Source organism: Pygoscelis adeliae, unplaced genomic scaffold (assembly GCF_000699105.1).
Source record: "Pygoscelis adeliae isolate BGI_AS28 unplaced genomic scaffold, ASM69910v1 Scaffold227, whole genome shotgun sequence".
NCBI classification, from domain to species: Eukaryota; Metazoa; Chordata; class Aves; order Sphenisciformes; family Spheniscidae; genus Pygoscelis; species Pygoscelis adeliae.
Genome location: NW_008825100.1, coordinates 1221806 through 1248954, shown reverse-complemented (window position 1 = coordinate 1248954; position 27149 = coordinate 1221806). Strand labels below are relative to the sequence as shown.

Sequence of the window (27149 nt, the reverse complement as noted above, 5' to 3'; positions counted from 1 at the left end):
CGAGCAAATTGTTATTCGGTGACAGAGTGAAGCGTATTCTTTCTGGTTATGGACCGAGGCAGACTTGATTAATGTAATCTAGGCCAAAAATGTTCAAACCTTGCTTCAGGTGGCGGTTTATGGGCTTGTGCCTTGAAGTTACCATGGTCATATTTTGAAAGGCAGTTTTAGAAAGGCATAGATCAAGTTTCTTATGCAAGACAGTTAGAAGTTTATTGTACAGAAACAAGTACACCAAGCTTCCAAAAATACTTTGGTATATTTTGCTCTGATATTAATAAAGCTTAGTTTACAAAACTCTGCTGTTCCTCAGACAGAATGCTTGACTGTCAAGGTTTACAAGATTTTGAAATGTACTGTAACAAAGAACAAAACACGTTAAGGCGTCACGAACTAAAACCTTAATGACATCTTGGTAAACTAACCTCCCTGCTTTTGGAAGCTCATTATATACACACCTGCAGCCACAATCTAAGATACTTTTGAACAGCAGAACATCAACTCAGTCTCTCGGCAAACAGTTGCTATTAGAGTCCTAAACAGTTTCTTTCAATGGGTTCTGTAGCCCTACAGCTGGAGAATGCTGTTTAAAAATTTATTCTTTTAAAACTACACTGATTTCATGTTAAAGCAACAGGAATAGGATCCTGGGGAAATGAGACTGCCAAGCAAAGTAATGACGCTGAGCTGACAGTCTAGAATATCTCCAGGTACGACACTGCCTTAAGAGAGTATTCAGAAACAGCAAAAATAAAGGACTTGCTATCTAGGGACAAGCTATTCCCAAGGTGTTTTTTTTGTTTGTTTGTTTTCCTTCAGTGAGAACTAGTCTAAGTAGGATCATTAAATTTACATGTCCTGAGCTGGAGACTGCTTCAAATTTGCAGTGACTGTTCAAAACACATTAATTACAGGAGATCTGTACATTCATATAAAGTTGAAAAATTAGTAACTTCTGTACATGAGAAGAAATCAATTTTTCTTGCGTCTGCTCCTTGTCAGCTCATACCTGCAAGACAGACACAGTAAGTAATTATAGTAGTTTAAGACTTTCTTTCAAGTTTTAACTGGCACAACAGAGAGAACTCGGGCTGCTTTATTGCTTGTGCTTCACGGGCGGCATGGCAAAGGAGGCTTCAGAGATGGCCTCAACCTTCAGCTCTCTACCGGCAACTTACGGGATGCGTCATTTTTCTCCTACTCCCGTAATTGCCCTATCCTTACATGAGGCACAGACGCAAGCTGGGCCAGGGGAACCCGGTTTTCCTATCCCACTGGCCAGCGCTGGCTCACTGCCTGTGTGGATGGCAAGCTCCTGGACTACCCACGCTGCATTCCTTGGGCTCCACTGAAGGAGACAGACGGAAGAACTACTGTCATCAACTACAGACGTAGAAGGGAAAGAAAAAAAAAACCACCCCCTAGTTCTTAATCTTTGCCTCGGACCAATGCTTAAGGTTTAAGTCTGAACCACAATGAACATACAAGCAAAACTGCAAGTGGCTTATTATAATAGTTTCTATAAATGCTTTGTAATTAAAGTTTATATATATATATATTGCTGATCAGAGTATTAGTTGAGATCTTTATCCAAGTTAAAATTTGTTGCAAGGTTACTTTAATAAACAATTATTTTACTTGTGTGTCCCAGTGGCTTTTATGGTAACTTAAAATATGCTGAAGACTATAATTGACATACAGGCCTCTTATTAAAACTGTTTCACAGGGCAGGTATTGCACTAGCAACTGGATTAACATACAACTTAGATAAAATGACCAGATTAGTTCAAGTTAGTCCTGCACTTGCAGGTCAAATATTCTTCTTGCTCACCAAAATACACAGCCCATTTACCAGCACTCCGACAGCAGCCATGCAAACTCCCAGCAGAGCAAGGAGCAGGGTTTGGAAGTATGGGGATGAAAACTTACCACTGTGCAAAACCTTTTATTAAGTCCTCCCGTGACAAGTCAATCCGCACCTTTAAAAAGCAAATTTTATTTCGTTGTATGTTGTCCAGCGTACAAGTCGATTAGCTAAGCTAGCACTCCTCCCCAGTCAGACCCACTTTCAAGTCCTAGGGCTGCAGCTCAGGCTCGAGGGAAAACGAGCTCCCTGCGTTCCCCAGGACACGGGCATTAGCCAGCCCCAGCGCTGCCGCTCAGTTTCTTAGCAGCACTACTCAGAAATTTATCTATCACTGAAGAAGCGATTCCGGTTTACTTTTCACAGAACCAAAGCTGTTCACAGAAAACTTAAAGCACCGTTGGCAAATTCTGGGTCTTAATCATGCATCTTTCTCAGCTTCGTGTTTGCACCGCTGGAGCCATTCCCCAAACGGGCAGCAGCGGATCCCAGGAAACATTTTTATTTCAGGAGCGCCCTTCTGAAATGAAGTGGCACGGCACAGGAATCATATGAGACCACGCAAGCTTCCACCTGGATACAGCCTGATTTCAGATGAAAATCTGGCAGAAAAAGTTGTTTCCGGATTGCTAGTCCTGTTACTGAGACTTAGTAGAACCGCACTTGGGGATTACAGGAATCGCTCAGACTGCTCAGCTCTATTAAAGCAGTAGTGTAACTTCTTTAAACTTACTTTCCCCAGCTCCTTCCTTTCCTGTGAAATGAATGGCCTGCTGTTTTTCACTGCAATGTCCAGTGTCCTTTTCTTGACGTCTTCCAAAGATTCAAAGAATTCAAACCTACAAAGTAAAGTTTTGAAAGGAGAAACTTAAGTCAAAAATTAAAACCCCATAAGCATCAGTGGCCAGAACGCAGTGGCGGAATACAGCATCAGTGGCCAGAACTTCAGCCGAGAAGGAAGACACAGAAAAGGCAAGCCTAGAGGCAGCTTTCATTCACGTTGTAAGAAATCTCTTCAGGGCCGCATGAAAGACGACGACACTGTTGTTCAGACTGTTCACCGTGCCAGGGGGAAGGAGGAAAGCATGCATCCGTGATGAATGCTACGTACCATCATCTTCCCCCTTCATGGAAGATCAGCATGTTTTCCGTGCAACTTTTATTACTCAGAGGAAATAGCTGAGCCAACCCCCCAAGTTTACAAAGTAAGCTTATACCACATGAAGAGGAGACAGAGGTTGAAACCTGTGGCAATTAAATTCCTAATGGCTCTGACTCACGCCTCTGGCACACATCATCTAATGTCGAGTGAGTTTTGTCCACGCTAAATCACTTCAGTTCTGCCCACCTGAATAGCTCTTCCTCAAGTCAGAGTTGTAAAACAGGTAATGTGTTTTGGAGCTAAGTATTGCTCAGCCGATTATACTTAATTGAGGATGTACAGGACACGTCAATACTGAGGGCGAGGAAAAAGAGATGCTGCTAACAGCTGTGCTGGCACGAAATCAGTGGCGTTACGAGAATAGGCAGCAGCAAAATCCACAACTCCGGTGTTCTGAATGTTAGGATGAAACATTTTAAAATCTTTTCTCCATTTCTGACCTATACTGACATTCAGAAATGACCCAACATAGGAAAAAAACTGAGTTACCCAAGATCACCCGATACTCACGTATTTTCATATGCGTGTACCTTCCCCTAAATATGGGATTAAAACCACCTCACAAAAGAGCTCTATGTCTTTGATTTTGAAGCATTACTTCAAAAAAAAAAACCCCCAAACCAAAACAAAAAGCATTACAATCTCTTGATTTTTTGAAGCGTTACTGTGTTTGGTTTTATACAAAACACATTCCATTTCAGCAGCAAAGCTGCGGATGTGCCAACTGTCAGCAAAGAGGTGGGAGCATTTTACCCTGCTCCCACCAGGTCTCAATGGCAACATCCATCCGTCTGTCCAAAGAACAGTCCAGTCTCAAAAGGCTTTGTATTTCTGCCTTCGACTTTTGGAAAGATGTCGGAATAAGCATCGGGCAAAGAATTATGAACAGAGAAGTAGGCTTTGTGAGGTACCCAAACAGAAAGATTGCCCCTGCAACGATGGGGAGTTAAACATGGGTAGGGGAATGTCTGTGCGCAAAGAAGCAAGTGCAGCCCGCCTCTGCCAGGATCAGGGGAGGGGGTGGGAAGAAGGTGTGCCCTCCTACAGCGTGACAGACAACACCATGGGCAGAGCGAGGCCAGCCCTCAGTACTTGCAAACCACAGTTCAAGTGCCAATTTTTCAGAAGACCTGCAAATGTTCACATGAGACAATCCTTCAGCGCAACAGGAGCATACCTTATGTAAGCCCTTTCATTATACAGAGATCGTAACTATTTCAGCAGCAATCGTAATTAACATTTTCTTACTTCTCATCGTATTGGGGGTTCAGAGTCTTTTTCTTAACAGAAGTCTTCTTCCTGCTTGCCCATCTTCTATCTGGAAGCAGGTATATACGAACATACGGATCTACTCCACGATTGGAAGAGGGTACTAAGTTTCTGTTAAAAGAAATGGTGTTGACAAGCAAGGCAGGTTCCCCCACTGTGTGTGTCTCTTACAGTCAGACCAACCCTTCATGGGTTCATGGGCCAAAAACATTTATCTTGGGAGTCGGAACGTAAGCAAATCCAACTTTAAGGATGTGAAGTTAAACAAAATTTTCACTACTGAGTGTGTGGCCACTTATTGGGGTTCCTAAATTAACATTTACACATTCAGTCATAGCTGTCAATCCTTGTCATGATGCCTATCATGACATGCCAAGACATGCATCTGTTGTCAACGCTGTTCCGAGGAAGTTTTGGGTGGATGAAAGTTAAAGTCTCCCTGCTGGTGAGCACTGCTCACTGGCCACTCTCACAGACCTGCTACTGGCATGGACCAGAGCTGACTGTTTCCACCTGCCTGGGCTTAGTGAGGTTGCATAGATTGAAGCCAGCCAACGCTAAGGCATCTCAGCTGGGCAGTTTGCGCTGCACGTGGTTCTGCTCCAGCTTTGCTGAATGACACAAGCTCAGAGAGCTCCTCCCCTTTCCTTTACAGAGAGATGCAAGCAAACCTAAGCATTACCTGCAGCCATTCACCAGCACGACGAGACTCTGCCTTACGGAGGCATACCGCACTGTGAGCTGAATCTCTCCCAGAGGCATTTCAGTCCCGCTGTAAGACAGTTGCACAGTCAAAGCTTTTAAATACAGCTATTTAACAGACCACACGCACAGACCTAGCAGCACGAAACAGGACGCGAGCTTCAGAAGTTGGTGATGCGTTTTCAACTAAAACCAACGGTCAGGGCACTATTCTTTCTGGCATCCCAAGGTTTGCTATCTAGAAAGCAGCTGGACCACAGAGGCTCCACAGAAACAACACTCCCATTAGTGCCAGCGCCGCTTAGCCGGCCTTCTGTACAGGTACCCGATTTCAGTCCCACAGCATAAGTGGCCAAAAAAGCACCTAACTGGCCTGCTGTAGATGGAGCAGCTAAGTACAGGTTGGCATGTTACACAGCTCCTTCAAGGATGTCTGTATATGCAAAATGGGACCTTTTTTATATCTTATTCTGCATGTTATTAAAGTGGTTACAAATCCAAAACATTGCTTAAAAATGGCTTTAAAATGGTTCTGTTCAGAGCTAGAGAATTTGCCAGTCTGGAAGTACTAGATTGAACAGCTGGAGCTGGGTTTGATGTTCAGATTGATAACTGCTCTCCTGATTGAGATGGTCCTTCTTTGCTACTTCAGTTCATGAAGGATTCTACTAGCTCCATTCTGCGCCCCAGGAGAGACAGATCCGGCTCTTTGTCCTCCTTGACGGAGCAGAGTACCTGCAGCCTCATACTTAGCACTTGTGGGAAGCACAAGCACACTTATCCACAAAAACTTTGTTCACAGCATTATGAGAGTCTTACAATTTGTTGGATAAAACACAACATCCAAAATTTTAAGCAGCCAGATATGCTTATCAAGAGTTTATGTTTTTACAGAAGTGGGATATTCAGATTTGCAATATCCTGTTGCTAAAATCATGAGTGTTATGGGAGCCAGGATATTCTGTGAGAGGCTCTTAAACAACATAAAGCCAACACATGCAGCACCTCTTAGGAGAGCCAGAGAAGGAAATGCTTTCACTTTACACCTGATGTGATAGTGACCCTGTAATTTACTTGGCTGTTGACTGGAATACTTAGGTCAATTCTTCGTAAGGTGATTTGAGACCCAAGACTCCAAATGACTTAGCAGTCTTGAATTCAACCATATGCAACAGCGACCTATAAAACCTAAACCTTCCCAAGAGAAGAACAATTCAGCTGGAAGAACACCTACTTATGAAGGTCCAGATTGCTGCTACTTAATTCAAAGCAAGAAGAAGGCAGAGAACCCAGCGAAGCAACACTGGGTGCAAGCCTCAGTTCCTGTACGACTGGCAACGTGGGCACTACCGCTGCTCTGGTATGCAACGCTGATGATGGGCGATGCTCTGGATTTTGTTCATGCTCTGCCTCATTAAGGCCAGCAACAGTTTCACTCGGTACAGGTGCTGCTGAATTGTCATTTGTGTCCAGGTCTTCTCTGCTGTCCTTTTTCAGCAGGGATTCAAGTGCTGCAGAGTCTTTGCTCACAGGAGGTACCTTTGAGTCTTCTGGTTTTGGTGGGGAGACAGACTTTTGCTGGTTTCCACCCTTCTCCACGACACGCACAGGACCTTGCTTTGAGGCACTGACACCAGCCTTGACGCTTTGTGGATCGGGTTCTTCAACATTCAGGGCCTAAAAATCACCAGGGAGAGAAATGAGTGCTGCTCCCAAAGCACTGGGGTTAATGCCAGCATTACCACCTAGGATGAAATTTTGCCACAAAACTCTAACAGCAGAAATCTGCCATTAGAGATGAAAGAGGCCTATGGCATTAGCTGTGATGTTCTCCTCCCTTGTCCTACTCTGTATGTATTTAACAATGTCTAAACACTGATCCAGAGCACGATGAGAAAACAATTCCTAAGCATCGGTCTCTTACTGTTTAGCAGCTTTGATTTCCCCAGCTTAGATTTTCTCAGTCCAACTCTTTATTGTCACGAGAGGGTTTCCAGCAATGGCACTGCACTAAGTTTTAGGAAGCCTCAGGGATACCTCTCAGCTCCACCATTCACTCTTAAGTGCACTTAAAGACCTTGTCACACTTCTACTTTCTACTCATCTGTGAAGCGAAGCTGCATTTCTCCACACCCACCTTTCATCTCTTTTGCCTGGTTAGAATGGATGCTTCCGCTGGGGAAGCCGAGTGAATATGGCAAAGAACAACTTACCCGCAACACAAGTTTCATCTTAATGAAGCTGTCTGAACTGGAATGATCCAGCTGAAATCTCTGATCCAGGGTCATGCTTGGGTCCTTAAGTAAGTGGGAGAGACATACCACTGAAGTTCCCAGGGCACTATCCCGATCCTTGTCTTTTATCTGGGGAGGGGGGCAAAGTTTTTATTAGATGGCAAACTGGAAAGCATACCACTGGGAACAGCAAAGTAAGAAGGTATTTCAGACAGAGAGCAAAATCAGCTTATTTACTTCAGGACATACTATCAACTATGGTTACTTCCAAATGGGTGATGCCAATATTTCAGGAGTGTAACAAATTAGTATGTTTGGAGTAAAAATCCCGTCTCTAACTATGCAGAGAAGGAACTGCCTTAGCAGAAAAACTAGGCCCTAGGATTTACTTGACTTTCCTTACTTGCTCTGGGGAAAATGTCCCAGGCAGCTGGGATGACAACTGGTCTAAACCTTTACAAGCTTTTTAGGTAAGTTTGTTTAGCCTATTTAACCTCAATACACCTTCTAAGTTCAAATCCACTTCTCTAGCCAAGTGAACAGCCATAGAATTGGCTGTGACTGCAATGTATGCTAGTGAGATACAGGATTTCTTAACGAGCCAAAATACCAAGGTGAAGAGATAGGACTCTGGTTGAGAATTATGAAGGCTGCGATTTCTGACAGCAAAATATTCATGGCTTTACTACACACAGACCTGTATAAAACCTCCTTTCCACTTTGCAGCCAGAAACGTCCCATGTTTTGAACTAAGATATTATGCGTTACATGATCCTAGAGCAAAGGTAGATACCAGCATCATCTACCAGAGAATCGCCTGTGCAACAACAGGTGCTTCTTCCACCTTTTAAGTAGGAGGACCTCAGTACAAGCACACAGAAACAACGAGCACTGAGATCACATCCACCATAAAAGAGGTGTCTTCTTCCTACGGATATGCACTCGGTCTTCAAAGGAAAGGCTTTTCTCTCACCTCAACATGGAGTGACTGGGAATGAGCACTGTGGACAAAGAAGGTGAAAGCCTGGCCCCACGTGGGATCTTTGCTGAAATTGCAGGTCTGCAACAAGAAGATTGTGGCATATATGTTAGCTCATTCTGTAAGCAGCAAAGAATACCATGACGCCGATCACCAGAGAGGGTCACGGTGACCCTCTTGTTTTATTCGGTGATGCTACACCCCAGCTCTATGGAGAGAGTGAAATTTCCAGGTCAGGAGCATGCAGAAGCAAAGTCTCTGGCAAAACCAGAACAAGTTCTGTGGGGCGTGGAAATGCCGAAGAACAAGTCTGGTGAGCTGCAGTTGGCCCCAACCAGTGCTGCCTGGACCAGCAGCCTGCCTCACCTGCAGCGAGGCACCTCTCCCTCCCTCCCACCTCTCCACCCAGGGAGCCAGAGCACTGCTTCCAGCCTGCAGGCACCCAGAGCCAGCTCCCAAAGCTGCAGCAAGCTGGTGGGGAAGGGTAGGAAAGCTAGGGGGGCAGTCTGAGGGGGCGTAGAGCTCGTGGGAAGAGCAGGAGGGCACAGCTTCAGTGCCACCCACTTCAAGGATGAAAGAACATGGAAAGCACCTGCAGGGGCTGTGGTTGAGGCTGCTCTGTAAACCAGCTGCTTCTGCCAGGCCACAAGTGCTGGCAGCAAAGGGAAAGGAGCAGGGGAAAGCTGGAAGTCTCACCTAGCTTGGGAGAGGCAGGTGATGTGGTAGGGAAAAGGGAAAGCCAAAAAAGGTAAAAATGCAAGCAGAACCCAATTTCTGGATGGAGCAGGTGGAAGAAACAAAGGAAAATAGGTGCCAGTCCCGTATGCTCCTGTGTAGCAAACAGGCTTCATTCCTATTTATTGGGTGTCCAAAAGAACATAGGGCTGCCCTCATCCGCATCCAGCTACGGGGCAATACACACGGCAGCTACTGGGAGGGTAGAACTCTGCTGTTGCTCGTACTCATCAGGCAAAAGTAAATATTAAATAATAAAAAAGGAACCAAAAGCAAAGTGGAGGAGATCTGGATACATCTTGTCCAGGTAAAAAAAATTCAGTAAAACTGAAACACAGGAGCCAGGAGGCTCTGATGAGGGAACAAATGCCAGTTTGATGCAAATGACACTCTGCCCTGAGAAAGCATGAGCCAGATTGGAGACCTATCATTTTTTCCTCTTCAACCCTTGTAGAACTAGAGTGTCTTGACCAATATGACCTCGTGGCCATGAGCACAAAAACATACATCTGTACAGCAGCTGATCAGACACCCACTAATCAAGCACAACTCAGTGACAGTGCTTCCACATGCTGGTTGACTCCCACCTCCCAGCCTCCGCAGCTATCACCATAACTATAGCTCTTCACATCAGCTTCACTAGTCCTACCCTTCCTAGGGCTACCCCCAAGGGGCTACTTGGAGATAGTCACCCATAAAACAGAAAGGATTCAAGAAAAGCAGAAGAGTCAAACAGCCTCACCTTGCTTTTCTGAGTCTTGTTTCCTACTGTGAGCAGGACAAAGGAGGAAGGTTCTCGTTCCATCTTCTGTCAATTAATACAAGGGGAAAAAAAGAAAGCAGAAAAAAAAAAAAGATGAGACATTTGTAGTTTACAGGAAGCAATATCAAGTCACTACTCTTACTTGAAATAAGTTGCTGGAAAGCTGACAATAGTTTTCAGATGCAAGATGTCTGAAGAGTGCAGTACACAGGAAAGATTCCAGCCATAACACAGCACAGTCTTACCCTCTACAATCAAGAGTACACATTTAAGCCAAAGTTTTATATATTTAGGTTTCAATAGGTGAGCAGTTAAAAATTTGTCAGAAGCTGGGAGGAAACAGAGAAAAGAGTTGAAGGCTCAGTGGGAAGTCTTCATCATTCCTGAATGAAACAAGACTCTCAGAACTGGTTTCCAAGGCTCAGGACTTGCTGTAAAGCAGCTAGAAGTGAGTCTTCAGCATCAAGTAACAATTCCTTTCCAGAAGCAGCAATACTGAACCTCTCATACTGTGCTTCTCTGCACTAATGCTATAGAAATAAAGGCTGAGGATCTGGTCTTGGCACAACGTTGTATACAAAGTGGATACAACGAAGTCCAGAATTAAGGATTATCGAATGTGATGTGTATTACAGTGCTGGCAACTCGTCTAAATTGTAAAGACTGCATTTAGGAGGGGAGCTACTCTGAGAGAATGGGAAGCTCTATCTATTGCTCAAAGCTGTGGTTGTGTGTAGCTTGTTCAAGAAAAAAGGGAGAAAGACATTCTTCCCTATACCCACCATTTACATCACAGTAGCAAAATGCAGTATTTGTTTTGGGGGGGGGGGGGGCAAAGTAAACAGAAGCAAAGAGAGAGGAGGCATGAATGCCAGAGTGGCTTCTGAATCACTCTAAAACTGAGGGGGAAGGAATCTGGTGGTCAGGTCTCCAATAAACAGGAAGGTTACCACAAACAAGCATATTCCTCCCATCCCGATGTGGGAGGTCAAGCTGGAGCAGCTCAGCGTGGAAAGAACGCCTGCAGCAGCAGAAAGGATAATATGACTTGGTCTGATGTCTGGAGGCTCTCTGTCCAAAGTACAAAATAAAAATAAAGACAACCCCACACATGATCAAATATTTCTGTGCTGCATTCCCCCTTGGACCTCTTAGACTTTCACTGGGGTGGGGGTGGGCTTTCAATCACTATTTTGAACCCCTGGTCGCTTAGATTCTGATGGTGGAGAGATTATTTCTTTTTAACCACAGCTAGGTTCAGTTGCTACGATACCGCATAATCCAGAATGCTGTTTTGCAAGCATGGGAGAAGAATATAAATTTTACCTTGAGGTATTTGTTATTTTTGATCTTCTTTGCTCCACAGTCACCATTCGAATACTCAAAGTGGTTTTTCTGAATTAGTAAAAAAGTATTTAAAAACAATTAATTTGTGGGCTTCAAAAAAAAAGTTAGGAGTGAAGGCTGCCTGCATGTGGTTTGTACTTACTGGAAGGTTGAAGGCGCTGTCCAAGTAGACAATCAGAATAGCTGTATACAGACCCTTCTTATCCTGTGAAGGCCAGGAAAGATAAAACAAAACAAAACACAAGGTAGGCATGATGACCCATCAAGGACAACGCAAAGCACAACACAAATTCAAAGGACAGTTTCTGAAAGCTAAGCAGCTCTTCACCTTTCTCCTGAAACTTGCAATTTAGAGGAGCACAAGCCAATACAGCATGACAGTTTTAAGCAGACCAGTAAGAAGAGGTGTAAGTCTTTTCAATTCACTGGCCTTAAAGCTCTTCAATCTCTCTAGTGCAGAACTGGTTGGATTCCCCAGTGCAGCAAGACACCTAAAAACATGCTCAACCACATACATCAAGATCAGTAATCCAGTGTCAGGATTTGTTTCCAAGCCTGGAAACACATTTTATTCACTTCAGGGGAACTCAAATGCTTTTGCTTGACTATGAAGCAACAGCATCCTTGGGAGATGGACTTTATCCAAGTAATTCTGCTGGACAAGTAAGACACCATTTGGAACCACGGCCCTACCACGCACCAGTGCTGGGTATTTGTCTATGACTAGTACAGGTTATAGACAGGGGTCCTACACAGACCCTAGATGAAGAGAGAAGGGAAAAATTATCAGAGGAGGGAACTGTGAGAGGCCACTTTGCAGTGAGTCACACAGAGCTTTGCTAATTCAAGCAAAAAGAGCTGCAAGATTTGAGTTACTCCTGAATTACCAAGGGACCTGGGGCAAGCGAATGCTCTTCCTCTTCAGCAGGGGCGGAGGGGGGGGAAAATCACACCAAAACTTTGTCAGACAAAAATAAACTCCCATGAGTTTCCCTGGGGTTCCTAATTTTACACACTCCTTTGTTGATCACTGGACAGGGATCAGACTATCTGAATCCTTTAAGCAAATATACTCACCTCATGTAGCTTTTCTTGGTCATTTACTAGTGAAAGCCACTCCAGTTTTAAATGCAAGTGTCCGCTTGTTGTCTTACTTAAGGGAAACCACTAAATGGAGACAACAAAAGAGTAACTTGAGTACTATGAGGCAGAATAATTTTTATATATGTTGCAGTCTCCGAGACTTATGTACAATAGATGACATGAATTGTACTTTGAGCGCCTTAGCTTGCATTTTTGACACTTAGATTGTAGCATGTCCATCTACTTAGAAACACAAGCCAGAAAAAATGAAAATAAGATAACCATATACATGCAAAACACATGGATATTTCCAACCAGCAGCAGCACAAGACAGGCACCCTTGCACTGTTTGCAGAGTGCTGGGTTGCAGGATGAACCACAGCAAGATCGGATCATTTCTTCCCTCAGCAATCAGACTGCTTCACCAAACTCTATCTGTAGCCTTGTGCAAAACATTTTGTACATACAGGACATGAGATATCAACACAAGATACCCTACTGCTGGCTCAGTGCAACCTCAGGGCTGTCTGAGGTTGCCAGCTTGATTAAAAAATTATTGTAATGGCTACTTGAAGTTTCCTGAATGAAGGTATTTTCTTTTTGCGAAAATACCACAGTGCAAGTGTGCAAGGAAGCTTTAAGCACACAGAAACAATGTAGTAGCAGAGGGAGAGCACAAAGGAGTACATGTAAGCATACACCACCAACCACATTTAGAAATAAGCTGCGGTCTTTACCTCATCAACAGTTCTGTCATTCATTACATCAACTAGGCTTATAAGCAAGCTGAAAGACAAAAAGCAAACATTTTAGTGTATAGTTAGGCATACAGCATACTGCTGTTAGGGGGAGAAGAGACCACCACCAAAAAAGCCCACACTCAAATCTGTTCCAAATAACAACTTCTCCACATTACCTGTGTGCGTGTGTGCTGGAACGCACTTACACTTCTGAAGTCTCCCCCTTGAAATACTTCCAAAACTAAAATAAATTTGAAGTAAGTCTCGAGTCGTGTAGTAACTATCACTTCTAATGGCTTCCCAGGATTCCCTGCAGGAGTCTGGGACCATTCTCTATCTTGTTCAAAGTTATTTGCACTAGGAACTAGTAACTTGATATCAATATCTGGACAAATGGAATTGCTTCCTTCAATATTAAATTTCCAGTATGAATAACCTGGGTGTCCCGTTGCAGAGGTTACTGGACCCCGAGCAAGGGCCATGCTAATTTACCTGCCCATAAAGTCATCTTTATCTGGATCTTCATCGTACAAGTCCACTTCTAAGTCCTGACCAGGCACTTCATGAACAACAAACTGGAGGAGAAAGAGGTATTGATTAAAAATAAAAAGCATTCACATAGGTTCATATAGGCTCAGACTGTGGACAAGAACATGACACTTCACAGCTGTATAACAAATTAAGGACATTCCCTGCTGTTTCACAGTTAATTGTGTAACAAATACAAGTGATTATAGGTGAAAATATTTCAAAACCTGTTTGCTTGTTTTTGAACTACAAGCTAAACCCCTCAAACTGGTATCCCTAATAAGCAGAGAATAATCAATGCTAGAGCAGACTACAGCTGCACAGACTGCAGCACTGATTGATATTTAAAGCAGTGCTTTGCACCTCCTCCAAAAACCCACATATGTAAATCAGATCAACCTGAATGACATTTCAAGTCTGCAATGTAAATTTTAACTTGTTTAAGGGACAGAAATGCCTCAATCAAGTAACAAGGAAGTCCACCTGCTCCAGTGCAGTCAGCTAAGAGAAGGTCCTCCAAGCACAAGGATGTAAACGGCTGTGCATCCTACAGATGGAAAGATCAAAAGATTCAGTACCTCAAATGTCTCATTCCAAATGGGATTAAGATCTCGGGAAACTGTCTTGCTTCGATACTGCACCGTGCCAACACGAAGAAGAGCATACGGGTCAGACTTCCCCCTGATTGCACCGAGGAAACTGTCTTTCTGGACAAGGTTTTCAGCTTCTAGTAGATGAACCCTTATTACTCCCTGAATAAAATAAGATACAAAATTGGTCACGAAAATGTGATCTTTGGATAATTATAATACGCTACCTCCTAAAACTAGTTATTTCAGGCAGCAAGGGTAGTCACCATGACAGTTTTGCAAAGACATGTATTTTGATGCAGTATATTTCCAATGACAGCTGTATTAAAACACTTTTTCTACCAATTACCTAGAGGAAAAAAAAGCCTTAAAGAGATACACAATCCAATCTAGATCATTGGGTAGGAAATATTCTTCATTTTTAAATCAGAAACATATGTATACACACAGGATTACAGCCACAGTCAAATCAAGGGTAGAGTAAAGATCAATTCCCACTGACTGAAGGAGGAACTAAGCGCCTATTGGCAGGTTCGTATTTTATTGCAGAGTGGCCATTCAACTTCAATTTGGTGATGCAAGTTTGCAATACGGAGCATCCCTTTGTCATTCATTTATATTTACCCTCATTAATGAGCGTATTAAGTATTTGATGGATGAAGATCATCAAATGAAGATCTGGATACGTCAAGCATTTAGGAGATTTGTTGTTGGGGTTTTTCTCCCTGATTTTTTTTTGTAACAAACAGATGTCACGCTCTGAGCTCCCTATTTACACCCCTTCACAGCATCAGTAAAAAAAATTAAGTAGCCTGACACTCATTGCTCATGTATTTACTTTCTCTAACTGCAGATCTGTGGTATTCTCAAATGAGACTAAAAGTTTAAATTGGTAAATGAGCTCAGTGTCTAAACAGACTTCTTATGCCATGTATAGAGGGTAGGACTCCCCAGCGCCCCCCCCAGTTATGAACTATCCAACATCTGCTTTTATATTTCTGAAATATTACCTACAGAAAGCCTACAATCCAGGTTGAAACAGCTGATGCGGGAACCTAAGACACTAAGCTTGTATGCATCCACATTGCGGCAAATGCACACTCACGTAGATTTACACCCTCACTGAAAAAAAAACAAAACCAAAACACTCACATGCGGGATAGGGAACCTCAAGTGGGCAATGTTCATGTTCTTTTTCAAAGGCACTGTGATCCTGTTCGGTAGAACCAGCCGTGCAGCAATGAAGTCTTGAATTAGCGAGTCTGACATTACACTACAGGTGGGGGTAAAAAAAGGCAACCTAAATCTCTACAGTCAATCACAATTTCAGTTAGAATGAAAGAATGAGGCACAGTGAAAGAAATGGCCACTGTGAAATGAGTGATACTGCCTACCTTCCCCCAAAGAGTTATCAAGCATTGGAACAGGCTGCCCAGGGAAGTGGTTGAGTCGCCATCCCTGGGGGTATTTAAAAGACGTGTAGACGTGGCACTTAAGGACATGGTTTAGTTGTAGACTTGGCAGCGTTAGGTTTATGGTTGGACTCTATGATCTTAAGGGTCTTTTCCAACCTAAATGATTCTATTGTTCTATGAAAAAGTGCCTACGTACAACTGCACATGGACAGAAGAAACTCATGCTTGTGACATTTAGCTTGAATAAGAGGCAATGGAGAGAACAGCAATGAAGAGAACCGGAACCAATCACCAAGGGTGGATGTGGATCACCGTGGAAGGTTAGGCTGTCTCCTATCAATAATTTGCATGCAGTTGAGCTGCTGCAGAGGAGAATATGAGCATGGGGCAGCCTCTCAAGATCCCTTTCAATCTTATTCCCTATCATTCTGCACATAATTGCCATTGCCTTGTGGCACACATGGTACAAGTGCCCACTTGCACGCAGGGATGTTCCAGTCTAGGGTTACTAGGGCTGGATGTGAATTTGGCTCTAGCAGGTTGTAAATGATGAATGGGAGCTTAGGCCACACGATGAGATCGTCATGCACCCAAACAAGACAAACGCTCATGTGCCTTTTGTGTTTCCTTGGAAATGCCGACACCAGAGATGGACAAGGTGAGGAGAGAATCAGGAATTTTCAGCATTCACGGGGGGCTCAAGACCTCAAGGTAGTTTGTTTTTAGACTTAGAACATGGCCTCAGCGCACACTGCTGTCTGCTCTTGGCCACATGCTGAAACCTTACTGTAAAATGGACAGAGAAGGCAGCCACATTCAAAACAAGTTTGGCTTTTTTTTTTTTTTTAAATAGAAGACCAAGCAAAACATGAGATTCTGTATCTTGGTATATTTTGCACTAAGAAGGAAAATTTTGTTTGAAGTAACTGGACCTTTGGCGCACACAGGAGATCACACTGGCTGAATTGAGGGTACTGTCTGTCTTGGAGCTTAGGGAACTTTCCAGTCTAATTAAAACTTACACATTTTTAGCTTAAATCTATTCTTTAGAATTGCTCTATTTGTACGGCGGGGACAACTAATTTGACCTATTGCTCCTGAGCAAGAAGTATATAGCTATCACAGATGTCCGGTACTCTCCAGGTGATTAATGAGAGGATTTCAACATACTACTACAACTCGGCATGAGCAGAAGACAATATTAAGAGGAAAACCCAAGAGCACCGAACATCTGAAAGACTTTCATCCTCTTGATAAATCTAGTGCTTATAAGGCAGCTTCTCAGGGTAAGACTGTGCAATAAAATTGTCATAGTTCACAGATGAGGCTGGATTCACACAGAAGGAAAGTCCTCTCCTACTCCAAATGTGAAATCAGGAGCCTGAAAGCCCTTGGTCAGGCTGTTGGCTTTCCTGTCAAAAAAACCCCACAGGAAGGCCACAGAATTGTCCCTTCTCTCGAGTCTCAGGGTACACCCAACTAAACACAGCTTGTACACGAGGACAGACGATGCATCCAGTTTCTTTACTCTCTTAAGTAAGCCCAATTCATTTGAAAGGGAGAGCTCTTGTTCAACCTGTACTTCAGCCTATTCACGGTCAGGCATGTTTTGCTCCCGGCTTTCATGTGCAGTGCTGATGAACAAGCAAGGGTTTCTGTGTTCAAATCCCTGTGAGAGAACCAGGGAGTGAAAATTTAGGACACCAAATTTGCACTTAATTATATGAGAGGCTGTAGGTTGGAACACCTACATACCTTCTCCCTGCAAGGATTAAGGAAGCCACATTAGAAAAGAACAGATTAATTCCTCTGATAAAAACTGGAGCTCTCAGGGCAAACTTCAGGGCAAAAGGCCACTCTGGCCTTAAATTAAGAGAAAAAGAAAGCTTCCTCTCTCTCAACATCAAAGGTCTTCAGAGGCCCTTTAATGCATAAACTAGCACCTAAAGTAGCCAGCCACCTCCTGTGTCTCTGCAAACCATGAGCTGCAGGGGAAGAGGGGAACAGAAGTGTCTGCATTTGCATTTAAAGGGAGAAAGGCAATGGCTGAATAACCAAATATATTTTGTTCTTGTGGAACAGAATTTTCTCCTTACACTAAGGAACAAGGACAAAGTGAATTTCCAATCTGGAGAAACAGTTTGAAACTTACAGTACTGAAAACTGCTAAGATTTTCATCCTTGCTGTGCAAGTTTTATGTACAAGATCAACCCAAGAGGCATTGGGGAAGAGTTACATTTTCTGAAGAACCTAAAGGGTGAGCAGATGACACAGAAAGAGAACAACATTTCTCCTTATAAATCTGGTGCAGTTTTCTTTATCATGGATTGTATTTCAGTTCGTCAGAGGGACTGCAACTCTGTGATACCTAGTCTTTTTTCACTTTAAGGTAAATAAACATAAGCACAGACTGCCTGTCACCTAGGTCTGCTCACCCACCTTTATAAGTAACTGGCACACGGGAAACAGAAGGGCTTATTTTTTACTTTATAGATGATTGTAGTTTTGGGGATTTACTATTTCCATCCTAAGTCCCAAACGCAATGAAGTGATTGAAGCAATTTTGGCAGAATGTAAAAAGCACCCTCCTTGGGTTTTGCAAACTCCACAGCCAGATATGATGGCATATAAAGTGTAACACCTTTTACACACCACTCTTGAGAATAACTTTGATGATTACTGGAGAAAGCCATCCCAAATTCCAAAGGCTTTTTAAAGAAGAATAAAGTGAAGCAAAACAGACACTCACTTAATCCCTGGGACATCCAGGAGGTTGCTCATGCCCGCCCAGTTGATTTCCAAGTGCTACAACAAGATCAGGGAGAAAAATGATACAGGACCATTAAAATTTATTTCAGAACAAAGGTAGAATTTAAAGGGGAAGCAAATGCTTCTAAAACAAAGCCAGCTGTTTAAAGAAAGCAAAACCTATACATTAAAACCAACAGCTGGTAGCAATTCCCTTATCTATTTTATCTGCTGTGCCAGAAACAAGGGTATCACTGGGACTTACCCTGCAAGCACAGGGAAACACAGCGTTCATCCCCTAGCAATGGCCACTGGCAGATGCCCTGGGGTCATGTGTAGTAAATCCAACAGCTCTACTTAGACTTTGAAGTTGTTTCCTCATCCTTTCACTTAGGGGTTGGCCTGTGCCCTGAGGCAGGGGTATTTACAAACACCACCCGACTTCAGGAGTCTGTATTTCTAGTCACACAATAAACATTTTTTTTTCCATGTGCTAAAATAATGCTACTACATCTAAACACAAAAACACCTCATCCAAGATCAAAAAAATGTATGACTTCCATGAACTCAAGCAGAGGATAACCCACAAGCAAGCAAAGCTGTGTGCTATAAGATAACTGGTTCTTACAAGACTAGAAAGTTTCTCGTATTTTATTAAACTACAATTCAACTACAAGTCACGTGACCTTAAACAGGCAAGCTTTCAAAGCACCACCATGACTGAATGGTCCCCAAGATGACTGCAGTTAAAATCTACGAATGGGAAGATCTAAAATCCACCTGCCAGGAACCTCGCAGCAAAGGCCTAGGAAACGGCTCCTGTGCTGTCACCATCGGAAAGTCCTCCCATTCTTAGAGTGAAGCAAGTAACTTTTTAGGCACTACTACGAAAGAATAGGACAAATTCATTCCTGTCCTCTTGGAATTCAAGAGGAGCATTGAACAATCAGGAATTTGCTATTCAAACACCTGCACTGTGAGGCATTCACAGTTAGGCAGTTTGGGTTACCGGTGATGGACAGCTTGTGTCACTCACTGAAGACCTATCCATGCATTAAGACAGATCAAGAAGCAAGGAGGCTGCAGAGTACAGTTCACTACTGACTCACCGGTTTCTGCATAAAAAACAAAGTCACCGCTCCAATAAAAGGTGCATCGGTTAGAAGAGGCTCCAGTATCACGCGCAACGTCCCATACAACTGTAAACAGAACAGAGCAAGGAAAACTGAGTCTGAAGGTACTCTCAGGATGCAGTTTCAAAACTGTGAGCTTTTCAGTGATGAAGATAATTTTAAAAATCCTACATGAAGTCATTTTATTTAGAATTTAATTACAACAATAACTTTCTCCCCCCCAAACCATTGCTATTGATATCAGGCAATGTTTTCTAAGTTTGTGGAGTCTCTCTGCAATCCTGACTGTCATACAATGGAGTGATCAAGCCTATTAGCTTTCGACATTGTAAGGTTGTTGGTCTAACCTACACCAGTTTATGAACACCCTGGCAGAACTGGCTCTTTTGAAGTTCTCTACCAACATGCAGTTCCTCTGAACTCCAGTGGCAGAAGCTGGTCCACACGAGCTTGATGCTCTAGCACTGACCCTCTTTAAGAGTCACACTAAGAAGCTTAAAAGTGGTATTTAGGTGCTTCCCATGGAAGGCATCATTTCCCCAGCCAAAACGCAAGGAGATAAAGCCAATCATGCCAAGTCTGCTAGTTGGTGGTTTCCCAGTTAAGTGTCATGACCGCCCCACTGGGACATGCTACCTCCTGCCACACACAGACCCTCAAACAGACAACGTTAACACTGCACGTACCTGTACGCCTTTCACTCCAAGATTAAATTTCGATATGTCCATGTGAATCTCACAGTCCCCTATGTAACTGAAAGAAAATTCTCATGTTATTCCACAGTTTGCAATAGTCCAATGAGAAATTTTGGGGTGTACAGAGTATAAATGAAATTAGTTTAATGATTGACAACATGACCCCACAGGCAGAGACAGATTTGCAAGCAACTGAAAAGGGAAAGTTGAGCACACTGAACAAGGGCCAGATCTTCACAAGAGAAACCCTGCAGTCAGCTGGGATATTGATCTACCTGCAAAACGTCAAAGCAACACCTGTATTTCAAGGTTATTTTTCCATTCTTAAGACTGGCAGTTGGCTGAGGCAAGCTTGCTCCAAGGAGGGGATCAACAGGCATATTCAAAATTCAAAGTCACAGCAACTGTCCTCTTGCTCCCTTCTCTGCCAAAGGCCTGATCTCACCCCACAACTTGGTGACCCAGCTCCCAAGATGATGCAGAGCCATCCTGCCATTACATATGGGGTCTTCACCTTGCCCACAATCCAAAAGCCCACTTGAAGGACAAATTCATCACTAAAAAAACCCAGGTTTCCTTGAAGCTGAATTAAAAGACAATGAATTAGATCAGATTTTGGTCAGTTGCCATGGTGAACATCAGGCTTTAAATAAAACGAATGCTGAGTGTGGTACTTTCACAATTTAGAAACTACCTTAGATTTTAATAAAAATACAAACATCACCTTATGCAGAAACCAATAGCCACTCCCCATGGAGTAGAATCTAGCAGATTTGTCAATGCCTCTGGCAGAAAACAACTGAAGGGAGCTACCAAGTTCCCTTTCAGTCCTCTGAGAACTAGCTCTTTCTGGATGCAGACACACAAACACCCTGCAGGTAAAGCAGGGTGTAAAGGTACCTACCACAGCACAGTGAATGTGTTGTGTTTGCCACCTGCATGCATAATTTCACCCCATAAGCAAAGAAAAAGGACAAGATTTTTGCTCTGACCACATGTATACGGGCAAATAGTTCTGCAGTTGCCACTAATTCACACTGTAATTTGCACACAGACAGATTCCCTCCCCCCAAAAAAAACCTGCCAAGAATGTGTAACACTGTGAATTTGTCTCCATTTTTGCAAGCAAAGTTCTTGAATATTTGTTTACAGACACTCACTTAACAGAATTTAAAAAGCTCATAACACATAAATTAAAGCCTTTAATGTTAGAGCATTCTCATTTCTTAAATAACCAACCTTACAGGCCATGCCCAAATTAACACAATCTTCCTTATAAGCTAGTCACATAATTAAACAAACTTATTTTTACGTTTATTAATTTCTACAATTTTGACATTATCTTACAGCTCATTATGCTGGGTGCTAATAGAGCTTTGTCACAATAAAAGTCTAAATGAGAAGCCAAAATGAGTTCCTCAATTTGCAGTAATTAATCCAAGAGGATTTAATTCAGCTGTTGCCAATGTCCAACACAACAAATAATAGTTGTGGTGTTTCAATTTACAACCTTTACGCCTTTCCACACAGTCAAAAACTCTTCCCACCCAGTCCTAGAAGTCTCTTTTCTCCAGTAAACACTTCAATATACGCAATCATGTTTTAGAGGCTAGATGTCAGAGAATTTTTTACCCCTTTTATCAGAGCCTTTAATTATCCTTAAGTCTGCTTCATATAGGCATCACCCCCACGCCAGGGTGCTTAGTAGGAAGGACGCACTCTTTGTTCATTAGTTTTACTCCTCGTTTCCAGTCCAAGCTGCTCATGCTTTCATCTGCCCCCTCTGCTCAGTGTAACCTTGCTGTGCTCTCTGCTGTTCTCCCCGAGACAGAGCGCACCTGAGCCAAACTCAAGCCTTGACACTCAAAAGCATGTAGGGCTTCCTTTGCTACTCTGCTGCTATGCACAGGACCATGCTTTACCCACCTGTGAAGAGTGGAAGAACCACCTGTTTCTCTCCTAAATCACCTATTGCACAAGGTGATGCAGATAAGCATGCCTGTGCCACGGATGAGAACTGGAGAAGCTTGTACAGGTGCACGTATCTGTATCTCTTCTGTACTTGGGTGGAAAAGCTGGGGCCAGTGTTTATGATACAATGGCAATCCATCGGCTGAAGACAGGGATGCTACAAGAGCACATACTGACAAGTTTGGATGTCTACATATCCCTTTAGAAAAGGCATGTGCAATTCTCCCCCTGTAAAGTAACTCCCCATGGGCCCCATCTTCTCATCGGCCTGCATGCTAAAAGCCCCCTTTGGTCCAGCCTTCTCAAGTACTTGTAAAGCAGACTACTGCTTAGTCTGCCTGACTTTGCACTTAGGTAAATGAGCAAGCGGTGTTAGACAAATAAGAGAGACGAGAAAACATGACCAAGTACCACAGGGTATGAGAAAAAACAGATCACCTCTGCCTTTCCCCTTTGCCTATCAAGTCAGGCTCCTGAGGGCAAGCGTTCCTTTTCTGCTCAAGACTGACAAGTTTCCAAATTGATTTTAGTTTCTTGTAAGATCCTACAAACTTAGTTAACCCGAACTCCACCAAAGCTCAAAGTATTGTTGCACACTTCTTTTGACTACTTTCTCCAATTCTGCACTACATGACAAAGACTGTCTTTCCAGATTTGAAAACTTGTCAGTTAGGAAGTCCAGAGATTCTCTTTTAAGAGTAAATTGCAATGCATACACATTTTTTTATACCTATTAATTATTATACTATTCTTCTATGACATCTCACGTACTGTAAACACCACAGAAGATCACGGAAATGAAAATTCAAAACATTTCCAATGAGAAATGATTATGAGTGCTAAATCAGATTAACAAAATAAGAAGCAACTGGATTGCAAGATAATCTTCTGGGAGGTAATAGTGTCTTGAAATACTTTGAAATTCTGATGATTATAGCCAATGATTACATGGCTACACAGCAGCTCAGGCAACTGCAGAATTAGTGGGAAGAAAAGCAGCTGTAGGAGGTCAAGTGGCTGCACTTGAAAAGTTCCCATTTTCAAAAATGCAGTTTTGGAGAACATTTCTGCAATACTTTGACATTAATTCATTTGGAGAATGCAACTGTCAGCTCCCTGTGCTCAGGGGACAGATTAATGATTTAGATCTAGGGCAGATTGTTTGGAGATCCCAGAGTATTGCCATTTTATTTCCAGCTGGGATCTCATATTTCAAATTTGGGGATTTCAAATCCCAGTCTGGCAGGGATCTCATATTTCATTTAGCCACTGCAAGAACCCTGATACTTTCTTATGTGTCATGTGAAAGCTGTAGATCAGGCATATTTGCACTGGAAAAGCAGATACATGAACAGAATACAGACACCAGGACCTTCAGACAGATAAATGACAAACTGTGTCTGTACAGAAGACCTGAGGGTAAGCAGTAATTACCTCAACACTTTTGTTCAGTTCTATAAGCTGTGACAAAATTTACACAACTTAATTTACACCAATTGGGTACATCATCTCAGGGACCGAGCAAAAGATTTTGAAGGAAGACTTATAGCCTCCTTCCTTGCCTTTGCCAAAGGGTCTCTGTGCCTCACAAGTAATCACCTCTGAGCCTTGGTTTTCCTGCCAAAAACTCAAGTATAGTCCTTTCACGTGGGACAGTCAAGACTGTAGTAAGACAGCGCTCTACATAACCATTCCCAATGCTCTGATGCTATGGACATGTAAGCTGTCATTAACAAATTTAATTAAAGCAGCTTCTCAAGTTCCTTTTGGTAACTCCATGCAATACCAGATGTACTGCATCACTGGCTCTGCTGAAGCTACACAAGTAAGGGACCTCTAAGTGCTACGTTTCACAGTTTCCAAGCAAAGGATGCAATTTGTGATATCACATCACAAATTTAACACAGAGGAAAGGAAGCTCTTCTTCACACGGCACAGACCTGAACCACAGCATTCAGCACTGCATCACGTTATGGAGATCAGGAGCACGGATTAAATAAAACACTTGATGGACCGTATGTCTACGAGTGGCTATTAAAACTACACAAATGATTCCATACAGACAACAAAGGAAGGCTAAGAGGGAAACGTTTTTTTTCTACTCCTGCCCTTTTCCTGTGCTTTTCCCTGGCCAAGTCAAAGACTTTGGGCTTCAGAGAGTAGTTGCCTCCTTGATAAAACTGGAGAAAAAAATCCCTCCTCCTGTACTGCTGTGAGACTGAAAGCAAGAAGCATTTACAGACCATGCTGAGACTTCTGGATGCAAGACGCTGCCTAACACAAAGGGTAACTCAGCACTGGAGTGGGGCAGAGCTGCTGCCAAGGCAGGAGTGCTGTCCAACAGCACCCTGCGTGAAGTGGCTGCTTGGCCTTCCCCGCTGCAGCCGCCCTGGTCAGTGCTGCATGCAGTGGTGAGCCAGCCAACAGGCCATGCTCACGTGGGTTCACCAGTGAGGGAACTCCCACAAAATTACAGCTAGCAAGCACCAAGGCAAAGGAGTCATGTTTATAACATGTTAATCCTTTAATGTCCACTGCAACATAGCTACGCCTCTCTGAAACCTAACCCAAGAGAGGGACGTCAGTCACTGTGGTCTCAGCATCGCAAAGTGCACCACACTGGCACCCACAGCACATCACTCTCTTCTCCAGAGCTGTGATGCCAGGACGCAGCCCTGTGGACACATTCAAACCTCACCAGCATGCAGCAACCAAGAGGTAGTGCAAGGGGCAGCAGCCTCACATTGGGGCAGCTTAAGTTCATCTTCTCTGAGCAGCTCTTCTCCCAACACCAGCTGCCCTAGTGCAGACACTTACTGCTATTCATGCAGCTAAGAGAGCTTATTTTGTAATGGGGGTTTGCCTCACTCCAGAAAAGTGAAGACTGCCCGTTTCTTTGATTAAAGAAAAAAAAAATGGCAATCCAGAAAAAGGCAGGTAAATAACACCACCGCTCATAGATTTGCTTCTACCCATTCCTGGAAGTAATACACTACCTCCTGCAGACACTGTACAAGCACAACACCCAGCTTAGTTGCAGAAACAGATGTTAAGGTATTAACATAAGAGAAGCTGGGTCCTCAACACAGCCCAGAAGAAGAGACCTCCCATCAGAGAGACAAGGTAGTCTGAACACTCCTGTGTGAATACAGAAAATACTTGGGTTATCAGATGACAGTTCAGGTTAAGTTATCATCAGGATGAGGAACAGAAGTGTTTGGACAGTTTGGAGATGCTGATGGGTCTGCCAGAGGGACAGGAATGAGGAGGTGGGGGAAACCCTCTGCAGAGAATTGTTAAAAGAGAGTGAAAATGAGTATGTGGGAGAAGCAGCCTGGAGAAGTAGTTTAACAGAACAGCAGCAACCTCCTGCAGAGCCTTAAAGGCATCAAATCCCTCGATCTCAATGTGGAAAGCATGAATGATTTGCCAAAGGCCCTAAAACTGGTCTGGCTATTACAAAGAGCTTTTCACTGACAGCACTGAAGCACAACATGTTCTGGCTGAAAATCAAGCATGCCATTTTGCAGGGAGCGATGGTGCTCTGCCAGGGCTGGGGATGCTGCCATGCCATTGCCACGTTAAGCAACAGGCACAGTTCTGAGCAGCTCTGTGCTGTTGCCAAGACACTCCATAATTTCACACTGCTTTTTCCTGGCACTACCATGAAGAAAAGCCATTTAAATTAGGCAGCTCAATCGCCCACTAAACTTACAGAGCTACAGCAGTATGCAAGTGGTAATTCCCCCAGTAATTCCATTCTCCAGGCTAAACCAGGAGAGAGTTTAGCTCTGCAGCGGCTCTGATGTTAACAAAACACACAAACTCATTCAAAACAGCCTGGGAGGTATCAAATGTTTTATCTAATGTTGTTGTTGTTGTTAATACAGCTAGAGGCAGTCTTCTGCTCAGAGAACAGCTATAATAAAAAAAAGCAAATGTGTTGGGTGGCACATGGAACAAATGGTGAGTAAAACAAGAGGATTAATCTAGGGGAAGGAATTAAAAAATAAATAACACAAGTAGTTCTGGAAGAACTGGAGAGGTTGGACTGAAGAGGAACCATAGTGGGGCAAGACAGACCAAGCGCCTCCATGCCCGAGAGCTGTCAGAGCTGTCAGAACAGGAAATACAGTTCCAAAATTTGGGTTCTTACTGCCATGAATGGCAAAGCCAAGGGACACATTCTTATACCCATGGCAGCAGTGATGGGCCAGAGTCAGTAACACCTCTGCAGGTGACACTGCTTTCTGACTTAAAGGCTGATGCACAACACCTCACTTCTGTAAGTATTGAGGACATCCGGCTGGGGGACTGATTATCTCACATCATTCTAGGTTGATATAAGATCAGGAGCTCTCCACTTCATGCTGATCTTAGTGGAGCGCATGTCCAGTCCAGCATGACAACTCACACATAGGTGTCAAACGGGCAGCGAGTTAAGAACCATCTACATAATCAATGATGCAATGTTACCATATCTGCAGGTCTAGGATAACTTGTCTTCTGTCGATTTCTTTGGTGTAGGCTTTTATTCCATTAATTCTAGGGCACTGAAATAAAGACAAACAAGATACAACATAGTTAATATCTTTCAAGTTAAGCCCAAGTGAAAAGTCCTACTCACTTCAATCAATTTGAGTACAGAAGCATTCATTAAAGACTTTGCACAACAGCATGTAAAGTATGAGTAAACCACACAAGTTTTTCCCTTAAAGAGGTAATGTGAACAGCCTTGGCAGCCCTCAGATACAGAGCTGGTGGCAAGTAGCCCATGCTACAAGCCTTAGGAAGCACTGAAAACTCCTCTTGCAGGGTATAACAGAAAGAAATGTGGATATGTGCCCCTTTTTCTATCTCCAGTCCCATGATACTGACAGCCGGTGGGAATGGATGTGTGTGTCTCCTATATGATCTTTCCTTCACGGTGAAGACGCTCACGTCAACATGAGGAGGGGACAAAGGAGGTGTTGTACCAATACCATTTTGTTAAACACCCAGAGCTATTAAAGAACTGAACATCAGACTCCCCCCGCATCTGAACTTTTCAGAAAAGACTGAACTTCAAGCGTTGCAGAGGATTCACACTACCTTCTCGCCAAAGTGGATCTTGGTAAAGGTGCATGTTTTCAGATGTACATTCTTTGCTCTGATTTTTGGTTCAAGAACTTCTTTAAATGTTTTTTCCAT

At 43.2% G+C, this 27149-nt stretch overlaps 1 protein-coding gene across 1 annotated transcript; it reads right to left on the bottom strand.

The window, feature by feature from the left end:
• Positions 1-972: 972 nt before the first annotated feature.
• On the bottom strand, positions 973-27149 carry ESYT3 (extended synaptotagmin-like protein 3). The gene is made up of 21 exons (XM_009327118.1): positions 27051-27149; positions 26436-26512; positions 19980-20046; positions 19270-19359; positions 18162-18217; positions 15149-15269; positions 13985-14158; positions 13371-13453; positions 12876-12924; positions 12133-12222; positions 11198-11260; positions 11035-11103; positions 9688-9753; positions 8205-8291; positions 7211-7360; positions 6232-6674; positions 4978-5067; positions 4275-4406; positions 2598-2703; positions 1930-1979; positions 973-1009 (listed from the first exon to the last, which is right to left on the bottom strand). Exons 1-21 carry the CDS (start codon positions 27147-27149, stop codon positions 973-975), a joined length of 2199 nt encoding a protein of 732 aa, XP_009325393.1.